This window comes from Mesoplodon bidens, assembly GCF_964165515.1.
Source record: "Mesoplodon bidens genome assembly, chromosome: 8".
NCBI classification, from domain to species: domain Eukaryota; kingdom Metazoa; phylum Chordata; class Mammalia; order Artiodactyla; family Ziphiidae; genus Mesoplodon; species Mesoplodon bidens.
The window spans coordinates 29,922,670-29,942,825 of record NC_138165.1 but is presented as its reverse complement, the minus strand read 5'-3'; the positions used below and the strand labels follow the sequence as shown (position 1 = coordinate 29,942,825).

The 20,156-nt window shown below is 38.1% G+C and overlaps 1 protein-coding gene across 3 annotated transcripts in view; it reads left to right on the top strand.

Moving 5' to 3' along the window:
- The window catches only part of CERS6 (ceramide synthase 6), a 341,889-nt gene that overhangs the window by 279,042 nt on the left and 42,691 nt on the right, over window positions 1–20,156 (top strand). For all 3 annotated transcript variants that reach the window (XM_081242625.1, XM_081242624.1, XM_081242626.1), the window contains exons 7-8: window positions 7,613–7,741; window positions 10,898–11,004. In XM_081242625.1, the coding sequence (XP_081098751.1) occupies window positions 7,613–7,741; window positions 10,898–11,004 (236 nt within the window). The remainder of the gene's footprint in view (window positions 1–7,612; window positions 7,742–10,897; window positions 11,005–20,156) is intronic.

Genomic DNA, 20,156 nt, shown 5'->3' with positions numbered 1-20,156 from the left:
TGACCCTTCTGGCATTAAAAGCTGTACAAAGTAGTGTGGCTGGGCCAAGAGTAGTTTATTTATTTATTTAAAATATTTATTTATTTTTGGCTGCGTTGGGTCTTCGTTGCTGCGCACGGGCTTTCTCTAGTTTCGGCGAGCGGGGGCTACTCTTTGTTGCGTTGCGCGGGCTTCTCGTTGCAGTGGCTTCTCTTGTTGCGGAGCACAGGCTCTCGGCGTGCAGGCTCAGTAGTTGTGGCTCGCGGGCTCTAGAGCACAGGCTCAGTAGTTGTGGAGCATGGGCTTAGTTGCTCCCCGGCATGTGGGATCTTTCCGGACCAGGGCTCAAACCCATGTCCCCTGCATTGGCATGCGGATTCTGAACCACTGCACCACCAAGGAAGCCCCAGGAGTAGTTTAAACAGAGCCTAGATGATGTATATAAGCCCAGATGATGTATATAAAGGCCTGCGACTCCTGGAGCTTGTAATTTGGCAAGACTTGTAGTTATGGAGAACATCTCAATACAAAGATTCAATGAGAAAAAAGACGTGTGTATAATTAAGGAAAATAGCTACATCATTTGAAAGCAGAGTACATTTGGAGAGTGTACTTTCAATGGGAAGAGGAAAGGAAAGCAGGGAGGAGGACTCCAGGGAGTTGCAAATTAAGTTCCGAGCTCTGGCCAGGCACCGTGGGAGGGAATTGGGGGCACTGTCTTACTGTGTTCTATTGTGCAAATAAAATTTTATTGCATCTTTTTCCACAGTAATAAAATCAATTAAAGATTAAATATCAGCTAAATAATTCATAGTAGATGAGATTATATGACTTCTTGATCTTAAAATGTGCCACCAGTGTTACACAGGAGAAAGATTGGGTAAACACTGCTTACACAGAAGTTCTTTATTTCATTTATGTATGTTCCCAGAAGCTCTGAAGTAATGACACATGTAGCAGTAGAGAGAGTAATATATTGCATCCAGACAGGCAGCTCTTGTTTTTACAAAAGCTCAAGCTTTTTCTGAAGAAGCTCCTCAATTTTAAAATGATCTTGAAGTTGTAGTTATAGTTTATCACGAGAATTTTGATGGAGTTACCTGCCAAAACTCTTTTTTTTTTAATGACTTATCTGAATTTTGAAAGTAATACTTAATGGGTTACTTCTGAATAACTATGAAAATTAAACATCTTACATATTCTGTATCTAAAGAAAATGTGATGAAGCCAGCCTTGAGCCTATGCAATTGCCACATCTCAAATTACGTGACTGAGTTTCCCATGTTATGCCTTTTGATGTGGCTCTAAGGCAGGGCTCGTCAAACTTTTCTGTAAAGGGCCTGCTAGTAAATATTTTAAACTTGGAGGCTGTATAGTCTCTGTTGCAACCACTTAACTCTACCACTGTAGCAAGAACACTGCCATAAACAATAATTAAACAAATGGATGTGGCTGTGTTCTAATAAAACATTATTTACAAAAACAAATGAGGGCCAGATTTGGCCTGGGGGCCATAGTGTGTCTTTCTCTGCTCTAAAGTTGAGTCACCTGTATGCGCAAATTTGGTGAACAGTGAGGATGTCAGCTTTGAGAATGGCTAGTAGAGATATTCACATCACATCAGTATATATTTTTAAAACATTTTGATAGTAACAGTAGCAAGTTTAAAGTCTTTAACCAATTAATTTCTTAGCACTTACTATTTTTAGAATTATATTTGTAGGAGACAGTTATCTCCCTCAAGGATCTAAATCTGTATATATTTAGGCCCAAAGGTGAAAAATCTAGTCTATTGGGGAAAAAAAGTGTAAAAATAAATTTGACTTTAGATTTTGTGTGAATGAGGTTTTATTCATGGACTGCTTTTAGAGATGAGATAATTGAATCATTCCTGCCAGGACCCCTCTACTTTATAATTAAACGTTTCCCAAATAAATCACAATTTTTCATCCATTTCCAGATTTTCCCATAAGTATTTACACCAGAGTGCATAGGCTATACATGAGAATGAGAGTGAACTTTAGTTACAATTTTTGAAGAACTTGTTATTTGAAATACCTTTCTTTAAATGGCACATTTATAACTGGTTCTCTTTAGAGTGAGCCAAAACTCAAGGCCAGCTAAAAGTATAATAACCAAGTAAATGTGGGAGATTCCAGGTACCCAAAGGTTGACATTTACATTTACATACATTATGTGAACTCCTTGCGTCATGCGCTGGTAAGAGAAAGGTATAATTTTCAAGTTGCCTAATATGGGGCAAATCAGAATCAACTGATTTTTATAAATCACTCTGAGTATACTTTCATTGCAGTCATTGTCTTTACAACCTGGACAGTTTTGTAGTCTTTTGTTTCTTTGCTTTTTAAGAGGAATATATATATATATGTTCCTACTCTTAATCAGGACTTTAGCTATCCATAGCCAAAGGTTGAAAATCTATTATATTTTCATATTCCCTCAATGGGAAAAGTATTTAACTACGATTATTCTTGTCACACGTAAGTTTTATCTGAAGTTCTCCCCACCTCCGCGTGTGTTCGTTCCGGAGTGGAGGGGGAACCTGAGTGGGCACTCTCCCCTGTACGTTGCCAAGTTACAGGCTTGAAGTACACTTCCTGCACAGCCACATTGCTTCCCAACATTCTGTGTTATACCCCCAGGTTGCACAATCGCAAGGGAAGAAATAGGGAGAGTGTTATTGATCTCTAGAAAAAAAGAGCATGTTACTCTGTTAAAAGTCCTACTAATTTCTTTGTACCTTGAAGACTCAAATAAGAAAACTTTTTTTAAAAAAACAAAACACACAGAAATGAGAGATTTCTATTACTGCTATAGTTGCCATAAACTGAAATCAGTTTCAAATTATGTTTCTGTCCCTCTGTTTCATAGAGAGTTTGAAAATCTGTTAAATGCTTAACCTGGTATTACCTGATTTCTATTCATGAGTTAGAGTATGTTTATTAATGATATTTATTTATGATATTTATTAAATTTGGGAAAGCTGGCACATGTCATTTGCATCCAAGAAAGAAGAGTCTTTTCTTTGTCTTGCACTTTAGTGGTATGTCATATTTTTCACCATACATGAGCATCTAAATCAGCCATCACTTAAAATCTTGGTCTTCTTACTCCTTTTTTTTTTTTTTTTTTTTTTCTTTTTGCGGTATGCGGGCCTCTCACTGTTGTGGCCTCTCCCGTTGCGGAGCACAGGCTCCGGACGCGCAGGCCCAGCGGCCATGGCCCACGGGCCCGGCCGCTCCGCGGCACATGGGATCCTCCCAGACCGGGGCACGAACCCGTATCCCCTGCATCGGCAGGCGGACTCTCAACCACTGCGCCACCAGGGAGGCCCCTTTACTCCTTTTTGAGAAGGTTCGCCAGTGCTTTTCTTTATTTGTTACAAAGATTATTCCCAAAAGAAACTGCATAAAATTGTTAATACTTTATCCAGCAAATGAGAATTTAGAGAACAAGTTTCTTATTTGTAGTGAGTTTTTTAAAAATGAGAATAGAGTTAATTTTGCTCTCATAAAAATAGGTGTATCACGGTGAATTTCTGGTGCTTCCTGAAAACAGAGTATTATTTCAAAGCCTCTTTCAGCCTGACCATTGCAAATGGAGTTGCATCATATAGAACATCAGACTTATGTCTTAATGAGAGGGTGACCTCTCTGGCCCTTTGATGCCGATATTTTATTGTGCAGAGAATTCCCCTGGAGAACTGAGTTTAGGATGCCGAGTCTCATTCTAAGAGTTGGGGATGGAGCCCAAGTAGCCACAGGTTTACTTGCACCTATGAGTTTCTGTTGTGGAAGCTACACAGAACAGACTGAGACTCTGTTCTGGGTTCTCTAAATGTCATTCAGAAATATAATAAGGAAAAAACAGCATTTTCTTTCCAACTTCTGATATTAAAATGAATGGCTTTTCCTTGAATCTTTTCATTTTAGGCTTATTCTAATTGTGCTTGCGTCAAGTCCATATCTATTTTTTTCCCTTGTCTCTGATAATTAACATAGGAGAAGCCATTGGAATGAGGGCTGGGGTCAGGGTAAATATCAGGAAGGGAATGTAGAAGGACCCCTTGACTAGAGCTATGAATGTATCCAGAAACAATATGGCAGAATGACAGGAGGTTGGGGACCACTGACGCAGGTAGCCAGGCCAGTCGTCAATTTTGTCTAAGGACTTTGGAATCCGTCTTCAATATGAGGGCCAACAAGAAATCACAATCTCTACCTAACTGATGCTACTGAAAATGGAAGAAAATATTCTCAGCCTAAAATGCTAAGTTTCCTGCAGCTTGCCTGTACCCAGTCACTTTCAGCAGTAACAAACATGAGGACGGGCATTTCCCACCATGCACTGATAAAGTCTAAATTGACAATTCATTTAAAAACTGTTATTTGGACCAGATTCACTGCCTATTCAGAAAAATGTGTCAGGGTGAGGGAATGAGAGTAACAAAAAATAATGATTGCAGGGATTTTATTAAAGGTATTTCATTGCGTATAATGCTTCCTGAAGCAGAAGTGTAAAAGACAAAATCCATTATTCATGCTTTTCATATTCATACAGATATGACAGTATAATGAAAATTGGTCTTCTGCAATGAGCATAGCTCTGAGCCCCTCAGTAATAAATTTTTTCTAGGACCAGGGATTTATATGCAGAAATCATCTTCACAAAGCAAACTTTGTCTGAAAAATAAGGCTTTTGTTTTTAGGGCAGCCTTGCTATATTGCCAAGGGCATTGTTTTATTTATTGACATATATATCAGATACATGTTAGGAAACTTAATTACAAAATGGCCCTAATCCTCCATAAGTGTTTTAATCAATTTATGTTTATTCATTTTAAAATTAAATCGAGAAAACCTCTTTCAGTGAATCAAGAGCAATCATTTAGGGCTAAACAATGAGAAATGTGGAAAGTATTGTTCTGGTTAGGTACTCAGCTAGTTAGACTTTAAAATCTGTGTATTCAGCATGGGCGAATGTAAATTCACTGAACTGTTGAATTAGCACTCTGTGTTTTTATTTAATTATGTTTATGAAACAGTATAAAAAATATCAGTTGATAGGTTAGCTCCACTTTAATTGATCCATTGTTTTGAAGTAGCTATTGTCTGGTAGATCACTCTACACCAGGTGATACATTTCTGATAACAGCCTGTAGTGAAGAGACTTCATCTTCCTGTGGGAAAGGTTATCAAAGCAATTTTTCTTGTATGCCTTAGGCATTTTGGTATTGTTCAGCTCTAATGCTTTAGGAAAATCCTAGAGACTACAAAAACATCAGAGAAAATCAAGAGAAGTAGGTAAAACTGGTAAGTTGAGTCTGTCCATAATCACTGATTAAGTAAACTCAGAGCATGGTCTTCATTTCTCTCTGCCAGTGAGCTGAGAACTAGATGCAAATGTTGGTCTGGAGGAAGGAGTACAGTAGTAGGTCAACAGGCGGCAGGAGTTTGCACAACTTGGTACTGTAGTTCTACTGTGGCCTTTAGAATGAATTAATGCAAGACAGATGATTCTGCCAACAATGGTATTCACCATCATGGCAACACGGAGACTAGGTTAATTGAAAATAAGAGAAATAGTTGTACTTCATTTTTTAAATTATTTGACCTTATTTAAGAAACTAATACATTGTTTATCCTAACAATAAATCTATATGGTTATCAGTAAATGTCTGGCACTTTCCAAGGCAGAAAAGTAACTTCTGGACACGTTCACCAAAGTGTATACAGAACCATTTAAACATTGTGTGTGTGTTTTTAAATATCCCCATTTAACTTTATTTCATCATTGTCATTTAAAGCTTGATTTTATAAAATATAAAATGATGTTCTTAAAGAGTTCTGTATGTAGTACAGGAATTTAAACATTAGAAAAATCCATAGCTCTATAGGTTTAAGTTATATAAATTAAAATCAAATAATTGGAAATTTTTTCAGTATGGGAGCTATACAATGAAATAAATGGAAAAATGACCTAATAGGAGGAATATTTCATTACTTACAGATTATCATTAGTTACTTTCAGGATCTAAACAGAAAATATTGTTTAAATGTTTTAAAACCATTTAAAAGTCATCATAGTTGACCTTTCAGACCCCAAACTGTTTGACATCAACAGAATATGTATGTGTGCACACACTTGCTCTCTTTTTCTCTCTCTCTCAGTTGCAAAATATGTGTCTCCTTTTGGCTAATTTATCTCTACATGAATGGCCCATAAGAGAGTAGTCCTCTTTCTCCATGGTTTCAAGTAGATCATCATTAGGGCTAGTCCTGGCATTTAAGCCCCAGAGAAGTTCAAGTTTACTCTGGGAGAAATTCAGAGTAAATAAGAGTAAAAATATCAGTAAGAGAGACAACATTTCTAAGCAACAGAAATTCCATGTTACAATAAACCAGGTGGCCAGAAGATAAATCAGTACCAGAGAAAGATGATCTTTTCACATGGGCCAAGAAGCAGCTCCCTTGAAGTTGACCAAAATGAGGATGGCCAGCTTACCATTACTTTTGCCAATTATTTTTTTCTAATGACTGTAGATGGATAATGGTTAAAATTGAGAGCTTGTTTGTGTAGGACCCATCAGAAATGCCAACATATTATGATGCTTATTTTAACATCCCATTGGGCATATTCCAGGAGAAGGATGCCAAATCCCCAGCCACTCATAGTCAGAGAAGTGGTCTAGTTGGACCTGCACTGCTACCCAAAAGATTTTCCTAAAGTACAAATCCAAGTAATACCTTTCTTTGCTTAAAATCTGTCGATTGAAACAAAATGCACAACCTAAAAGTTGAGAATTATATAATAAAACATAATTCTCAAATCGTCAAATAAATGACGGACAAAACTGAGTCCCTAAGCTGAGGACAGAGCATCTCCAATCAGTCTGAGAGATTGCTCCGAAGAGACAAAGGGGGAGCCAGAATATATAGGATTTTTTGCAACAAACACCAGGTAGTCGGAACATCAAAAGATTACTGTTAATTAAAGAAAACCAGATACCCCAAGTTAAGGAATTTAGCTCTTTTCTATGTATGGGAAGATGCAAGAGTCTGGGCTCCCTGGAACCATTCCTTCGATGTGCACCTCAGCTATCTGGGGCCAGTATCCTGTGCTTTCTCATCCTGAGTCTCCTCAGGGTGCACTGTCAGGGGTGGCTGCAGCAGCTGACTGCTAGATGGGGGGGCATCCTGTTTCCATCCTGAGTTTCCTCAGGGTTCACTCTAGGGGAGGCTGCAATGTGATGGCTTGATGGCTGCAACATCCTTTGTTTACTGATATGGCAGGCAATATTTTTCATTCACCAAATCCTATGGCAGTTTCTCCCATAGCTTCAAATTCCTTGGCTGAGTACAAAACACCCTTTATGATTTGGCCTTAGTCCTGTTGTTGATCACATTTTCCACAGTCACTGGTGTCCTGTGTTTCTCTCCCAGGACTCAGTAAACTCTCAAAAGTGTAGAACTATCTCTTACTCACATTAGTGTTCCCAGTGCTGGGCCCATAGAGAGCCTTAAAATCATTGGATGAATGGTTGAATAGATGAATGGAAAAGCTGCGTTGCTGCGAAGTCCTAACTAACATGCCTGTGTCTTCTCCTTCCCAGGACTTTGGCGTTATGTTCCTGCATCATCTTGTATCTATTTTTTTGATTACCTTTTCATATGTCAACAACATGGCCCGAGTAGGGACCCTAGTCCTCTGTCTCCATGATTCAGCCGATGCTCTTCTAGAGGTAAACGTTTTCTTTCATCTATAAGAATACAAAATCTGGAATTCAGGAAATCCCCCAGATCATCAGTTTTTCTAGGGTCTGATAGATGGTGCTGGGAGAAGTTAGTACATGACTGCTTTGAAACTGCAGAGTGTTTCTTTGTAGGTTAAATTGGTGAAAGTGAGACTTTAGTATATAAAGTGGTGTGCAAAAAATATTCACCAAGTTAGCATTCTTTATTAATAGAATAATAAAAAACCTTAGCCCTTCCACACTTAAGAAATGAGTGTCTTACAATAGGAAAATTACTATTTGAATAGGTTTTGTTTCTAGTGTTACAGGTTTCACACTGATTTATCTGGGAAGTGTATATAACTCAGTTTAGTTAGTTATCGTAGTTGTACATCCTGATGAAATTAATGAGTAGTCATAGTTTTTGTTACCAATATTCATATTATCCTAGTATTTTTATAGTGAAAGTGTATATGAATTACAAATTTTATATAAAAACTATGTTTTCTATGCATGCAAGTATTAAGAATATCTGAGGAAATATTGGTTGCACTTTGATTAACTTTCTAAACCATTATCACTTAAAATTACTAAAGTAGCAAAAAAAAAAAAGAAAAATGCTTCTGGCATATTTCAAAAGATAAAATCCCAAGTAAAATTTTGATGCGGTATTTACTCTTAATCATGGCCTCCATGAAGAGACATACTCAATAAGGTTATATAACTATAGTTTTTTCATTTTAGTCCTAAGAAATTTATATAACTGGTCAAAAATGAACTTACCAGAGTACAAATTCCATGTAGAAATGGGTCTTAGAATCTGTATGCTTCTTTTTTATTCCTGTTGGCCCACAGTTCTGCCCCTTTGAAGCATGTGCTATCACTGTGAATGTAGAATAGATGTGCCCTCAAGTAATTTTTTTTATTCCAATATAAGCAGAAATTCCAGGCCATAAAATTGAATCTGCTATAAAGGCAATTAGTCAAGGTTTGAAGTTTATACAGCACTTCATTAAAGACTCTGGTCCCTATAAGGTTATGAAACAGAAAAGTAGTCCTAATGGTCTGGATATGTCAGATGATAGTTTGGCGCTATGGTTTTTAAGTGATTCAAGCTAGATTCTATTCAGCACGTTTTTTTTGTTTGTTTATTTTTTGCGGTACGCGGGCCTCTCACTGTTGTGGCCTCTCCCATTGTGGAGCACAGGCTCCGGACGCGCAGGCTCAGCAGCCATGGCTCACGGGCCTAGCCACTCTGTGGCATGTGGGATCTTCCCGGACTGGGGCACGAACCTGTGTCCCCTGCAACGGCAGGCAGACTCACAACCATTGCGCCACCAGGGAAGCCCTCAGCACATTTTTTTTAAAGGAGAAATAAAACTAGTATAAAGGCAATTTCCTGAAAATCAGTTACCATGTTGTTAATCCTAAGTATGCTTGGAGGTAGAAATTTATATAGCAATATACAGTTTTGAAGTCAATCCTGTATAATCTGCCAACTCTAATGTCTGGGGAAATGGATGGCATAATGCTTGGCAGAGCCATAATTCAGAAAATGTGGGTTGAATCATCATCCACCACTTTTATCTAGAAAAGAAAAATAATCCAGAAATCCCAGTCATGTGGCTTAAAAGCAAATGTTCATCACTTGGATTCTCTTTGACATCATAAAATAATGCTTGAGAATATCCAAATAATGAGATATGTTGACTCTTCAAAGTGGAATCTATGGCTTAGACATTTCAGAAAAATGGATGTTTAATGCTTTTTTATTGAATGCTGGTGAATGAATGTAAAAGAAAGCTACATGGTTTATGTAGCCAGAAGGAGGCAGAAGATGCTTTTTTTCTTTCTTAGTATAAGTTGTGGTGTCACATCCAAAGTATGCATGAAATTAAAAGTCCATAATCCTGGCTTCCACTCAATTAATAGATATTTCCCCTTAGGAATATATTTCTCTCGTAGCTTTGTATTTTACTTAAAGCTATTAAATTATAGCTTCTGTGGATACTGTCAACAATCCTTTCAAGTTTGACTCAGCTAATTTAACTTTGCAAGAAGTAGAAAATAATGTTATGAATGTAAAAGACCTCTTCAATTTATAACCCTGTGTGGGTACTGTGAATTATATGTGAAAATGTAAAAAGCAGTAATCAAGGACAATTATGTTTTCAGTGTCACCTGTTCTTACTTAGAATCATCTATAAAAAGTAGATGGCAGGGACTTCCCTGGTGGTCCAGCGGTTAAGGCTCCGCGCTTCCAATGCAGGGGGCACAAGTTCAATCTCTGGGCAGGGAATTAGATCCCACATGCCGCAACTAAAGATCCCGCAGGCAGATCCCGAGTGCCATAACTAAGACCCGGTGCAGCCAAATAAATAAATAAATAAATATATTTTTTAAAAAGTAGTTGGTAGAGAAAGAGATGTATTTCTTCCTTCGACTAATTTATAATATAAAAAGTGGTCACTTAAATCACTACCATAAATTATTAGTGTACTTCTCACAGACATTCTGAACATTAGTGACTTTCATCTAGAAAATGACCCATTAATGTAAATTTGAAAATTATACCCAAGTGGATTCGCTGAAATAATGTGATCTTGACACATTCTTCATTTCTAAATTTGTGAGGATAGGCCAAGAAACTGTCTCCCCAGAGCACTCCTTATACCTGTTTAAGGAGAACGTATAATTCTAAGTAGAAAGGGGGAAAAAATGCAGGAAGGCTCACTATTCTCTATAAAGTTCGTGACCTTAGTGTTTGGGACTCATTAAAAGTTTAAAGGATTATGTAGCACTTTCTATTTTGACCTCTTATGCCAAATTCCTATTTTGGCGTCTTTGGCTTGCTAATATCATCTGTAATGCAAGAATTTCATATTTTTCTGTTTTCCTGAAATCAACCACATAATTGAATTTTTCAGGTTGCTGAATGTTTTATTAAATCTCTGACAGTCAGTAGTTCTACTTATGGTTAATATCACATTTCACTCGACTTATGGGTAATGTATAAATATGATGCATGATGCATGACATTTCAAAGCAGCAGGCAATTTTATGCCTCTAGTAAGTTATATCTTAAAGGAGACTCATGCATATTGAAAGAAGCTTTTCATTTATCAATTTAACTAAATTAATCTGTCACATTTCTTCCTTTCATAGGCTGCCAAAATGGCAAATTACGCCAAGTTTCAGAAAATTTGTGATCTCCTGTTTGTTATGTTTGCCATGGTTTTTATCACCACACGACTGGGTATATTTCCTCTCTGGTGAGTATGCCAGTCTTCTTTCCAATAAACGCGCCCCATCCAGATAGGTTTTATGAACCATTTTCCTGTTGAATTTCACTCCAGATACTTAGTAAGAAGTTTAAAGAAAGCGAGGGAGGGACTCAAGAAACAGCTTGATTTCTTCTTCCAGAAGGGGGTTGCATTCTTTATGGATATTTTCCACAGGATCGTTAGAGAAGGATGTGGCTTATGTAGGTTCTTAAGCCACAGGAAGCTGTCTGCCATTTGAGGCTCCAATCTAGAGTATGATTCAAAAACCTTAGCCATGAAAGTTTGAATTATTAAAGGAAATATGGTGTTGCAATCAGTTAGATATCAGGGATCATCCTGTACCAGGGGTTCACCAAGGGTTGTCCCTGGACCCCCAGCAGCAGCAGCTATCACCTCTGAACTTGTTAGAAATGCAACCTATTGGTCCCCACCCAACCCAGACCTACTGAATCGCAGACTCTGGAGATGGGGCCTGGCAATCTGGACTTTGATACGCCTTCCTGATGATTCTGCTACACATTAAAGTTTGAGAACCACTGTCCTGTATAATTCTCATCAGCTGCATTTATAACTAAAGCAAATGGAAAGTATAACTCAAAAGTAACCCTTAAGGGCTTCCCTGGTGGCGCAGTGGTTGAGAGTCCGCCTGCCGATGCAGGGGACACGGGTTCGTGCCCCGGTCCGGGAAGATCCCACATGCCGCGGAGCGGCTGGGCCCGTGAGCCATGGCTGCTGAGCCTGCGCGTCCGGTGCCTGTGCTCCGCAACGGGAGAGGCCACAACAGTGAGAGGCCCGCGTACCGCAAAAGAATAAAAATTAAAAAAAAAAAAAAAGTAAACCTTAAACTTATCTCTGACCCCTTAATGCCTGGATGTCATTAGCTAAGAAAAAGATATGACAGATTTGGATGGAATTTGACAATCCTTTCTATAGAAAATAGGTCCACTGTCATTAATTTTTATGGAAGGCTATTACTTCTGGAAAAAAAATGATCCCTCCATATCACTTAAAGTCTACCATTGATGGCAGATTTTTTTTCCATTTTGAGAACTTGATCTGAATAGGAAATGACAGCAACGGAAATTGGAGAAAGTGGAGAAATGAAGGGCTGCCTTTTCAGTCCAATAGGAAAATTACAAAAATAAACTTGGGGCTTTTAAGCGAGTAACATCTGTCACTGAGGTTCCGTAAACAAATTAATCTCACACACACACACACACACACACACACACACACAGCTTCTCCTTGAGGCTGGCAGCTCTTTCTCGCACTTACTTATTATGAAAATCGTATCCCAGCAGCGGTGCTGTGTATTGGCAACAGGCATATATAAAATGTCATTATAGTTTTATATGATTGTAGGTAGCAAACATTGAAGTAATTTGGAATATAGTGCATCTATAATTATTTCAGGATTGGAGCTCTTTCAAGATTATTAGCAGAACTAGTGGTAGGAATTTAAATAGAAGGAAGTCAAGCAAGATCCAGGAAAAATATCTCAAGAGAATAGTAGAAAACTTTTCCTGCTTAGGATTTCTGAGAACCTGAATTTTAAAGAAGTAAGCATCACTATCAAGTACTTTCATTTGCTTATTTCCCTTTAAGGATAGAATTAACGTTGAGATGTATCTCTTCTCCTCCTTTCTAGCTAATGTGCAAAAGCTCTTCAGGTTTGTACAGCAATGAGTTACCTAGAACATAAACTCAGAATACAGAAATTACATAATGCTGCTAATGAATAACTCACGGGTATGCCCTGTGATGATGATATAAACCAGCTGCTTAGAAAAATCCTTGTAACCAAATACAAAACAAGAGCTGATATTGCAAATGCTGTAGGGCTTCTGCTACCACGGTCCTTAGCGCAGCCAAGTTTTTCAAAAAGCAACTTGTGGAGGGAAATATTTTATTGTTTGGGAGACAAGAAATAATTTCTATATACCTGCTGCCATTGTGGTTGTGCATCCAGTGAATGAAATCCTTGTCAGATATGTCTCATAAATTATGTGAGTGCTTGGATGACGTTTGTTTTGATCCTGTTTCTATTTCTGGAGTGTAATGGGCATAGAGAGTATTTAAAATAGTAAGGTGAACGACAATAACAAATAGTGTTTTAAATATTTGCCTTAATCCTATGAAATTATTCAAAAATTCCTTTTAGATTAGGGAATCCTAGAATTGGGAGGGACCCTATAGGTGACCGGCTCCAAACTGCTCTCCCATACCTCTGCCCAGGATAGGAATTCTCTCAATTTCCTGATTAGGAGTATTGCTTTAGAGGTCAAGGGAGAAATAAGTTTTTAATATGAAATAGAAACCTGGGTCTTTATAACTTCTAAGCTAGGGGTTCTTAATCTGGTTTAGAACCCCCTGAAACTGTTTGTAAAACATATGTGTGTACATCTTTTTCCTGGAGGGCAGGACCCATGGCTCTATCAGATTCTCAAAAGATCTGTGACTCCCTCCCCTCCTCAAACAGGTACCTTCTGGAAAACAGACAAAGTGTACCCTACCACTTCTGATTGAAATCTCTTAAGAACGTGAAGCTTTCTAAGAACATGAAGCTTTCTAATATATCATCTGTAGACCTTCTCTTCAGAAAGCATCTCTAATCCCTTCAATTATTCCTGCTTGTTGTTCCCCTTTGTTCCTCAGAATTCTTCTTGGCACGATGTTCCAAATGTGGCCTGGCTGATAGAAAATATAAGAGCACTAACAAAAAGCTGTATTCGGAACTGCATTTCTTCTGATGCAGCTTGCCTTTGCATTGACGTTCTAAGGAGCTTTCACCTTGCACTGGTGGCGAACTGATAAATAGCTAAGCTGTTGCCAGACCAAATTGCCCTCATCCTACATTTATTTCATTTTCATTTCTAATTATGATTCATTTGTATACCTAATCATACCACCTACATTTATTCCTGTTAGATTTCATCATGCTGTTTTCAGATATTCTAGCCCAATTAGGGTCTTCTGAACCACATCCAGTGTTACACTTATCCCTGCTACTTTTATGGTACTTGCAAATATGCCTTGCCTTTCATGCTTCTCCCAACTCACTGAAGAAGAGCGTTGACCCAGAGGGACTCCGGGTACACTATTTCTTTAAGTTGACCTCAATCTCTCAACCACCAGTCTGTCTTTATGATTTTTCTACTCATTACTATCTTAGAACTGCTGTGTCATTATGCCTGCTATTTGTCCATATTTTTAAAAGGTGTAATAAGAGATTTTGTCAAAGGTCTTGTGAACATGAAGATTTACTCTGTTACTTAAGTCATTCTCTGCACGTGTAGAGGCGGAGTGAAAAAAGAATAATGGCCCATCTGGGTGACTTGGTGTTAGGAGGCCTTTTCTGGCTCCTGGCTCTTCATTTCTCAGTGCTCACCCCCATCTGTTTGATGATCCATCTGCAGCAGTAGGCTTACCAGTCTAAAATTTCTGGTTTCTGCCTTTTCCATATTGTCTAGGTGTGGACTTTTACCTTCTAATATACTACCACTTTTTATGTATCTAATGAATATTTATTGGGCACTTACTCTGTAACCAGTACCGGGCTGGGTGTTGAGACTTCAATGAGACATGGGCCTCCCGTGGGGCACTTGCAGTTGAATCCCTACGGGTCCCTTCAGTATTCTGTTTGATAATTGTGTGGGGCGTAGAGACTATAAATTATTTTCTGAACATGTATTGGAGATAAGTAATGTAAGTGGATTGTCAGTATTAACTAGTTTGGTTGCACGTACCAAGGAGCTCTGTCAGCTGAATAAAGCGTTATTCTAGGTAGAGTATATGTGTGTAAAATAGTCACTGACTGCTGGAGGGAAGGTGCTGGAGGTACATTGGACTTCAGTTCTAACAAGCATTTCATAGACTTATTTCTCCCTCAAATATTTGTGCTTCAGCTGAAAGGAGAAGTAAAATGATTCCTGTGCCCTCGCTTCTTTTAGTTTTCAACCCATTTACTTTGGAATCACCAGCAATACCTTGCAGGTTCCTCCTGACTATAGTTGTGTCCCCACGTAAGCCATCAGAATTTTTGTGATTTGTGGGTTTGATGACACTTGGCTCATTCTCTCTTGTATCTTTGGTCCACGCCTCACAAAGTCATCATACACCATGATTAGCCTTTTCAGAACTATACACTGCCCGGACTTTTCTTCTGGCCGTAATATGTCTTCTACAACAGCACTATCCAAAAGAAATATGATAAGTCAGGCTTCTTAGTAATTTAAAATTTTCTAGTAGCCACATTAAAAAGTAAAAAAAAAAGGTGACATCTGTTTAAATAACGTTTTATTTAACTCGGTGTATCCGAAATCATATGATTTTAACATGTAATCAGGATTACAAATTGAGATATTTCGTTCTTTTACTGCATACTAAATCTTTGAAATCAGGTATATGGTTCACGTTACTGCATCTACTCAAAAGTCTATGTATTTTAGCCTTTACGTTGTAAATGGACAGTGAATGATTTGTTCCTTTTTGAGAGTAAGCCTATCCGTCGTTGTAAGCTGTTACCGTGTTCATAGATCTGCATCTGTCTTTCCTCAACTCCGTTTGTCTGTGATCCCTGAAGTTCCTAACAGTTTTCCATATTTTATGAAGCTTTGGTTTCCATTGGCGTAGGGTGGTTTGTGCTTAATCCCATTATAGCATCTATCACAGTGCTTAGCTCCCAATGGCTACTCAGTAAATATTTGTTGAGTGAATTAGGTACTATTTAATCCTAAATTGTCTCACATCTGTTTTCTTAGTTGGGCTCCGTAACTCATTGTGAAGTAGGTAGGTGCAGTTTTTCGCCTATTATACAGAGAAAACCAATTCATTTAGTCAATGATTTACCTAGTCTCTCTGGACTCTGGTCTCCTGACATCAGTTCAATTCAACAGGTACTTACTAAATCCTAATTGTTCTCCTACAATACAGTGTACTGTATTATTTAAGAATTAGGCCATAAAGCTGTTGATGAGGCACATTTCTGGTAGTTGCTACATAAAAAAAGAGTCATTTTTAAGTCACTGTCCCAGCCAAGACACTGCATTGTAAGCATCATCATTTTTCAGCCATACATTAGCATCTGGTATCGAAAGAGGCAAATCCACAAAGATCCTGAAAGGGAAGGGGCACGGTGCAGTCAGTAGAGAGACTGCTTGCTTTGAGTCACGGTTCTTCTCCTCACTGCATGTCAGGAAACCAGCTGTGTAGCTTCTCTGCATCTGTGAACTCATCAGAGAAGAATAGTAGTAATTGTTCCATCTACCTTACCAGGAAATGTTAAGGATCAAATGAACTATTGTTTGTAACAGTGTTCTAGAACTATAAAGTACTTTATAGCTATTAAGCATTTTGTGAAAAGGTGTTATGTTACTGTTAGAGATGGAAATTCCCATTATGGCCAAGTGATCAGAAATTTTTATTGCATTTTAAAACCTCCAAGTAGTCTAGATTAAGGAACCATAAGCATACTTTTGAAATAAAATTCTTAAGTGCTCTCTCCAATTATGAGAGGCAAAATATCTTGTTTTAGTCACTTCTGTTCTCAGAGCATGTAATAATGGACATGAGCTGGGTTGACTTGGTCCCTCAAATCCTAAGTGACTGTTCCTATCCTGAGCCAACAGAAGTAACCATTATTGTTCACAGAATGTCACAGAATTTCACAAAATGTAAGTATATGTTAGGCTAGTTCTTTTTTTCAACATCTTTATTGGAGTATAATTGCTTTACAATGGTGTGTTAGTTTCTGCTTTATAACAAAGTGAATCAGTTATACATATACATATGTTCCCATGTCTCTTCCCTCTTGCATCTCCCTCCCTCCCGCCCTCCCTATCCCACCCCTCTAGGTGGTCACAAAGCACCGAGCTGATCTCCCTGTGCTATGCGGCTGCTTCCCACTAGCTATCTATTTTACGTTTGGTAGTGTATATATGTCCATGCCACTCTCTCACTTCTTCCCAGCTTCCCCTTCCACCTCCCCGTGTCTTCAAGTCCATTCTCTACCTCTGCGTCTTTATTCCTGTCCTGCTCATAGGTTCATCAGAACCTTTTTTCCTTTTTTTAGATTCCATTACATATGTGTTAGCATACAGTATTTGTTTTTCTCTTTCTGACTTACTTCACTCTGTATGACAGTCTCTAGATCCATCCACCTCACTACAAATAACTCGATTAGGTTTCTTTTTATGGCTGAGTAATATTCCATTGTATATATGTGCCACATCTTCTTTATCCATTCATCTGTTGATGGACACTTTATCCATTCATCTGTTGATGGACACGTTCATCTGTTGATGGACCTGGCTGTTGTAAATAGTGCTGCAATGAACATTGTGGTACATGTCTCTTTCTGAATTATGGTTTTCTCAGGGTATATGCCCGGTAGTGGGATTGCTGAGTCATATGGTAGTTCTATTTTTATTTTTTTAAGGAACCTCCATACTGTTCTGCATAGTGGCTATGTCAATTTACATTCCCACCAACAGTGCAAGAGTGTTCCCTTTTCTCCACACCCTCTCCAGCATTTATTGTTTGTAGATTTTTTGATGATGACCATTCTGACAGGTGTGAGGTGATACCTCATTGTAGTTTTGATTTGCATTTCTCTAATTATTAGTGATGTTGAGCATTCTTTCATGTGTTTGTTGGCAATCTGTATATCTTCTTTGGAGAAATGTCTATTTAGGTCTTCTGCCCATTTTTGGATTGGGTTTTTTTTTTTTTTATATTGAGCTGCATGAGCTGCTTGTAAATTTTAGAGATTAATCCTTTGTCAGTTGCTTCATTTGCAAATATTTTCTCCCATTCTGAGGGTTGTCTTTTCATCTTGTTTCTGGTTTCCTTTGCTGTGCAAAAGCTTTGAAGTTTCATTAGGTCCCATTTGTTTATTTTGTTTTAATTTCCATTACTCTAGGAGGTGGGTTGCTGTGATGTATGTCATAGAGTGTTCTGCCTATGTTTTCCTCTAAGAGTTTGATAGTGTCTGGCCTTACATTTAGGTCTTTAATCCATTTTGAGTTTATTTTTGTGTGTGGTGTTAGGGAGTGTTCTAATTTCATTTTTTACATGTACCTGTCCAGTTTTCCCAGCACCACTTATTGAAGAGGCTATCTTTTCTCCATTGTATATTCTTGCCTCCTTTTTCAAAAATAAGGTGACCATATGTGTGTGGGTTTATCTCTGGGTTTTCTGTCCTGTTCCATTGATCTATATTTCTGTTTTTGTGCCAGTGCCATACTGTCTTGATTACTGTAGCTTTGTAGTATAGTGTGAAGTCCAGGAGCCTGATTCCTCCAGCTCTGTTTTTCTTTCTCAAGATTGCTTTGGCTATTCAGGGTCTTTTGTGTTTCCATACAAATTGTGAATTTTTTTGTTCTAGTGCTGTGAAAAATGCCATTTGTAGTTTGATAGGGATTGCACTTAATCTGTAGATTGCTTTGGGTAGTAGAGTCATTTTCACAATGTTGATTCTTCCAATCCAAGAACAATGATATAGCTCTCCATCTGTTTGTGTCCTCTTTAATAGGCTAGTTCTTTACTGCAAGTGACAGATTCACAAGTCATTGTCCAGCCACGAATGGGCATACCACAATTGCCAGAGCCTCCTCCTATGGCCTAATGATGACTTTACACATCCCCATTCATGTCCCACCAAGTGCCAAGCCCTTGGCTACAGGAAACTTAGAATCAAATATGTACCTTCAGTGGTCTGCTGCTATTCAAACAGAAGCACGTGGCTTCTCAGAATGTTACTTTCTGTGGATTTCTGTCCTATAGTAGTGGAATCATTTGCTGATTTGTACTCTCTGAAAGTCTCTGCAATTAAAAAGAAAAATATTACAGAGGAGCCTAGATCATTCTTTTAGCATTTTCCATAATAAGATTTGAAATTCATCTGGATGCATATGAGAATATCACCTTCTTCTCTGATTTATTTTTCAAAATATATTTTACCAAAGTAGTGTGGCTTGTATGCTTTTCTGAATATCTGATAAGATTAGTCTTGGAGTTCACAAATTTGGAAAGCTGGATTTTTTTTTTCTAGACTCTTCTTGACAGATTTTCTCTGAAATTTTCCTTGATACTGGTCTGTATTAAACATATTTGAAAGATAAAGGATGAAACCTAAGTCTTTTGGCTGTTAGGTATTTTGGCATGTTTTTAATAATATGTATATATACTAGTATCAGTTACTACCTTCATAAAGTGAGGTAGAGTTGGATAGAAATAATGTGTGTTGAGATGTTTTGTTCTTTTCATGTAAACATAATAATTTTAATATGATTTTAATATTGAAGGGCTAGACCAGGGATCAACAAACTATGGCCTTTAAGACAAATCAGCCCATCGCCTATTTTTATAAATAAGGTTTTACTGGAACACAGCCTTGTCCATCTGTCACATATTGCCCTTGTGTGCTTTCTGCTACACTGGCTTGAGTGGTTGGGACAGAGTGTATGTGACCCGTTAATCCTAAAATATTTACTAGCTAGTCCTTTACAGAACAAGTTTGCCAACTCGTAGGCAAGACCATTAAGAATTAGCCTGATGACTTGTGGACACAGGTGGGGAAGGGGAGGGCGGGACGAACTGAGAGAGTAGCACTGACATATATACACTACCATGTGCAAAACAGATAGCTAGTGGGAAGCTGTTGTATAGCATAGGGAGCTCAGCTCGGTGCTCTGTGATGACCTAGAGGGGTAGGATGGAGGGGGGGGAGTGGGAGGAAGGCTCAAGAGGAAGGAGATATATGTATACATGTAGTTGGTTCACTTTGTTCTACAGCAGACACTAACACAACATTGTAAAGCCATTATACTCCAATAAAACAAACAAAATAATTAATTAATTAATTTTTAAAAGTCTGAGATAGGAAAAAAAAAGAATTAGTCTGATGAGTAAAAATGAAGCAATGTGGGGAGTGGCATATTAAATGTTTTCAACCTTTGGGTGTTTTCTAGAAGTATTGTCTACCTTAGGTGAAAAACATGAAGATACTCTTAGTATTACATGTGGGTATGGGATATGCAGAATATGCTCTCAATTAAGTAAGCTTTTCTGCTTTTGTGATTTGAGTCAACAAAAAAATGTGGCGTCCTAGTAACACTCTCTCCACCGAATTAATGTCTTAA